Source organism: Lactuca virosa, chromosome 4 (assembly GCF_052849685.1).
Source record: "Lactuca virosa cultivar CGN04683 chromosome 4, Lactuca_virosa_CGN04683_v6, whole genome shotgun sequence".
NCBI lineage: Eukaryota > Viridiplantae > Streptophyta > Magnoliopsida > Asterales > Asteraceae > Lactuca > Lactuca virosa.
In genome coordinates this window covers 423,563,191-423,566,694 of record NC_136429.1, presented here as the reverse complement: position 1 = coordinate 423,566,694, position 3,504 = coordinate 423,563,191, and the positions used below count along the sequence as shown (strand labels likewise).

The 3,504-nt window shown below is 36.9% G+C and overlaps 1 protein-coding gene across 1 annotated transcript; it reads right to left on the bottom strand.

Moving 5' to 3' along the window:
- Positions 1 to 1,182: 1,182 nt before the first annotated feature.
- LOC145106587 (uncharacterized) lies at positions 1,183 to 1,869 on the bottom strand. The gene has a single exon (XM_079043552.1). The coding sequence runs from the start codon at positions 1,867 to 1,869 to the stop codon at positions 1,183 to 1,185; it is 687 nt and encodes a 228-aa protein (XP_078899678.1).
- Positions 1,870 to 3,504: the final 1,635 nt, after the last annotated feature.

Sequence of the window (3,504 nt, the reverse complement as noted above, 5' to 3'; positions counted from 1 at the left end):
ATGTAAGGGGTTTGGGCCCAACTTGGAAAATTGGTCCATAGATGGGCCACAGTTTGGGCCTTAATGATTATATGATGTCTGGCCTTAGAATAAGACCATGTAGAGGTTTGGGCCCAATTTGGAAAATTGGGCCATATGTTGGACTTTTGTTTCCTAGTTGAATTTGGGCCTATGGATTGGGCCTCTGGCTTGAATAGGCCAAGATTGGGGTAATGTAGTAATTATCCAAAGTATGTACTCATGGTTATGTAGTGGAACCCAATTATTAATTGGGTGTTATTTTGGTGTTGACAGTTGGGGAATCTATCATCCAACAGATGGGGTTGAGTCTGCGGGACTTCAACAGTGTGGGATTGAGTCTGCGGGACTTCAGCAGTGCCAGGTGAGTCTTCTCACCATACCAATGTGTCTAAGGCACTAAGGCCGGCCCATTATATGTTATGTGGTACACTAGCTGTAGTAGAGATATGTGGTATGGTAGTTAGCTTTATGCTAAGTGGTATGCTAGTGATTATATGATATGTGTTATGCTAGTTGTCTTTGTGATACTTGCATGGAAGACCCCGGGGGGAGCCCATGGCATTGGATGTAAGACCATGTGGGGTAACCCATGGCATTCCTAGGTCAAGACCATGTGGGGGAGCCTATGACATTGGATGTAAGACCATGTGGGGTAGCCCATGGCAGTCCTAGTTAAAGACCATGTGGGGTAGCCGTAAAGACCATGTGGGGGAGCCCATGGAATTAGATGTAAGACCATGTGGGGGTAGCCCATGGCATTCCTAGGTAAAGACCACGTGGGGTAGCCCATGGCATTCTTACAGGTTTATGTATGCATGGCTTATGTGGTATATGTAGCTTTATGGCTACTATGATATGTGTTATGTGGAATGTGTGTGGGGTATGCTCTGGGGAACTCATTAAGCTTCGTGCTTACAGTTTACAATTTTGGTTTCAGGTACCTTGTTTCAAAGGAAAGGAGCCGGCTTGGTCGCAGCGCATCACACTATGTTTTCCGCACACGAGATTCTTGGGATTACACTCTGATATTGATTTAGATTAATATGTTTGATTACTTACACTTTGGTTTTGACATGGGAAGTTGATATGGTTGTTTCTATACTAATTGGTTTTATAATAACCTAATCAAAAATGAAATTGTTGGCCTTGAATTTTGGGATGTTACATAATGGTCAGGACAGGAGCATTCATTGCAGAAGGGGTATGATTTTTCTTCATCCCCAACTTAGTAGTTTGCAACCAGTTATGAAGTGGTTCAATGTTTTTCTCTGTGTTGTTTAAATGATAAGTCAGAATGAACTGATAATAACTAGGAGGCAAGGAGTTAAGGACCATGTGAATGGCTAACTCCTCGTCAAATGACACATTGATCCTTTGTAGTTGCTCCACGTACCTTTGTATCTTTTTCATGTAAGGGAAAACAGATTCTCGCTCCTTAAGCATGCCTGCCATAAGAGATTTCACCACTTCGAAGCGTTCTTGTCCCGTCTTCTCGTGGAACATTCCAGCAAGGTTGAGATCCATCTCATATGGCACGTAGTCCTTATAGAACTTGGACAACTCAGGTGCCATAGTGGTCACCATGATGCATGAAACCTTTGTGGCATCGCCAGAGTGTTTGTTGTATGAGAAAATTTCCTTAGGAGTAGCAGTGAAATGATCTATTTCGACAAGAGACTTATCGAGGACATATTCTTCGCACTCGTATCGAAGATGCATCTTCAAATTCCTCATCCATTCCATGTATTTAGGACCAGTGAGCATCTCTTTTGACAAAATCGAGAGTAGGGAGAAGTTTGAGTTTGAGAGGACGGATTGAGTAGTTGCGAGATCACCGTTTCTAGACATCTTTTAAAAAGAGACATAGTTTTAGTTAGTTATATAAATCCTAAATACTTTAACCCAAAATGAATATTCAAGGCTAGGATCCAAAATACAATTCATAGAAAAGAAGAGGGATGTCATAATCTAATTGCGAATTTATTAAGGTATGTAATACAAATTTACCAATTTCAATCTAACATGAAATTCCTAGATCATTTGAGATTCATTGAATCTTATCAATGGCATGTTTAATCTCAGATTATGCTCTTCAAATTTGTGACTAGGATGCGAAGGATCACAAATAAGACGTGAATAATCATGAAAATCCGCTTGACAACCTTGAGGTCATTTATCATCTCGAATTAATGTGTCAGTAAACCGCACACGTTCCATTAACAATGATAACTTTTGATTTGTCCATGACTCAACTATATAGTCCCAAACTAGTGTGCTAGTTAACCACACACACTCCATTAACGACATATAAAGTGTCATGTGCATTTTCATGGATTAGCATACACTTCACATTTTTGTCCTAAAGTAACTAGAGTTGGGATATTTAAATGGTTTTGTTACTTTAGGGTATCATACTTTTAGAGGTTATGTCATATCAAACCCGTTCGACTAACAACCCTTCACCATACAAGGGAGCGGCGGGTGACGCTGGATACACATTCAATAGTCATTTTATAGAATGATGCCTACTATTGATTTGACTTAATTGTCTTATACATATAATATATTAAACATTTAATTATATATAGTATAAGGAGTATTTTAAACTTTTCAAAATACTAGGGTTTGAAATTATTTTTTTCGAATTAACCAATTGATAGTTCATTAATTTTAAACTAAATGATGATTTAATCTTTTATCTTAATTAAAAAATTAATTAAATAATTTTAAATCATATTATTTACCAATTAAACAATTAATTAAATAATGTGGATTAAATAATTATTTACCAATTAAACAATTAATTAAATAATTCAAATTTAATCTTAATCTCTTGCCTTCTAATTTTCGAAAAAGGGGTAAGAGTTACGGAGTTTTATTTATCCAAATTTTAAGGCATTTAAAATTGTAATTAAGAACTAGAAACCCTAAGGGTTCCTCCTTAATTTCGAAAACAAAGGCGTCGGCTAGGTTTTCAAGAACCCTATCCATTATCGAAATTTAGGCTATTAGGGTTTAATTTCAATAAATCGTAATTTTGATCGATTGAATTTAGTGCACAATTAAATAGAAAATCTAAGGCTCTGACACCACTAGTGGGTTTTCTAAGTTATAAAATTTTCTTGTGGCGGAAAAAACTCTTAAACCCTTAAGTTCACATGCAACCTGGAAATGATCTATGTTTTCTCTATTGATGGAAACTAATTATGAATATCAACAAACCCTAGTAAAATCGAAAATCATAAAGAGTTTAGGGTTACATACCTTTCGATTAATGTAGCAATTAATCAAGTAAAATCTCATTTGTCTTCCTTGGAAAGTAAACACCAAAAGTTTGGATGCATCTAATGGCTTGTACTCAAAACCCTAGCAACTAGAAGACTTTGAGAGAAAGGAGAGAATAGAAAATTTTCGCCTCTTCAGTGGTAAAAGGGATGTGATGAAATAAAGGAACCCTTAAGGGGTTTATATAGGTGAGTAAGG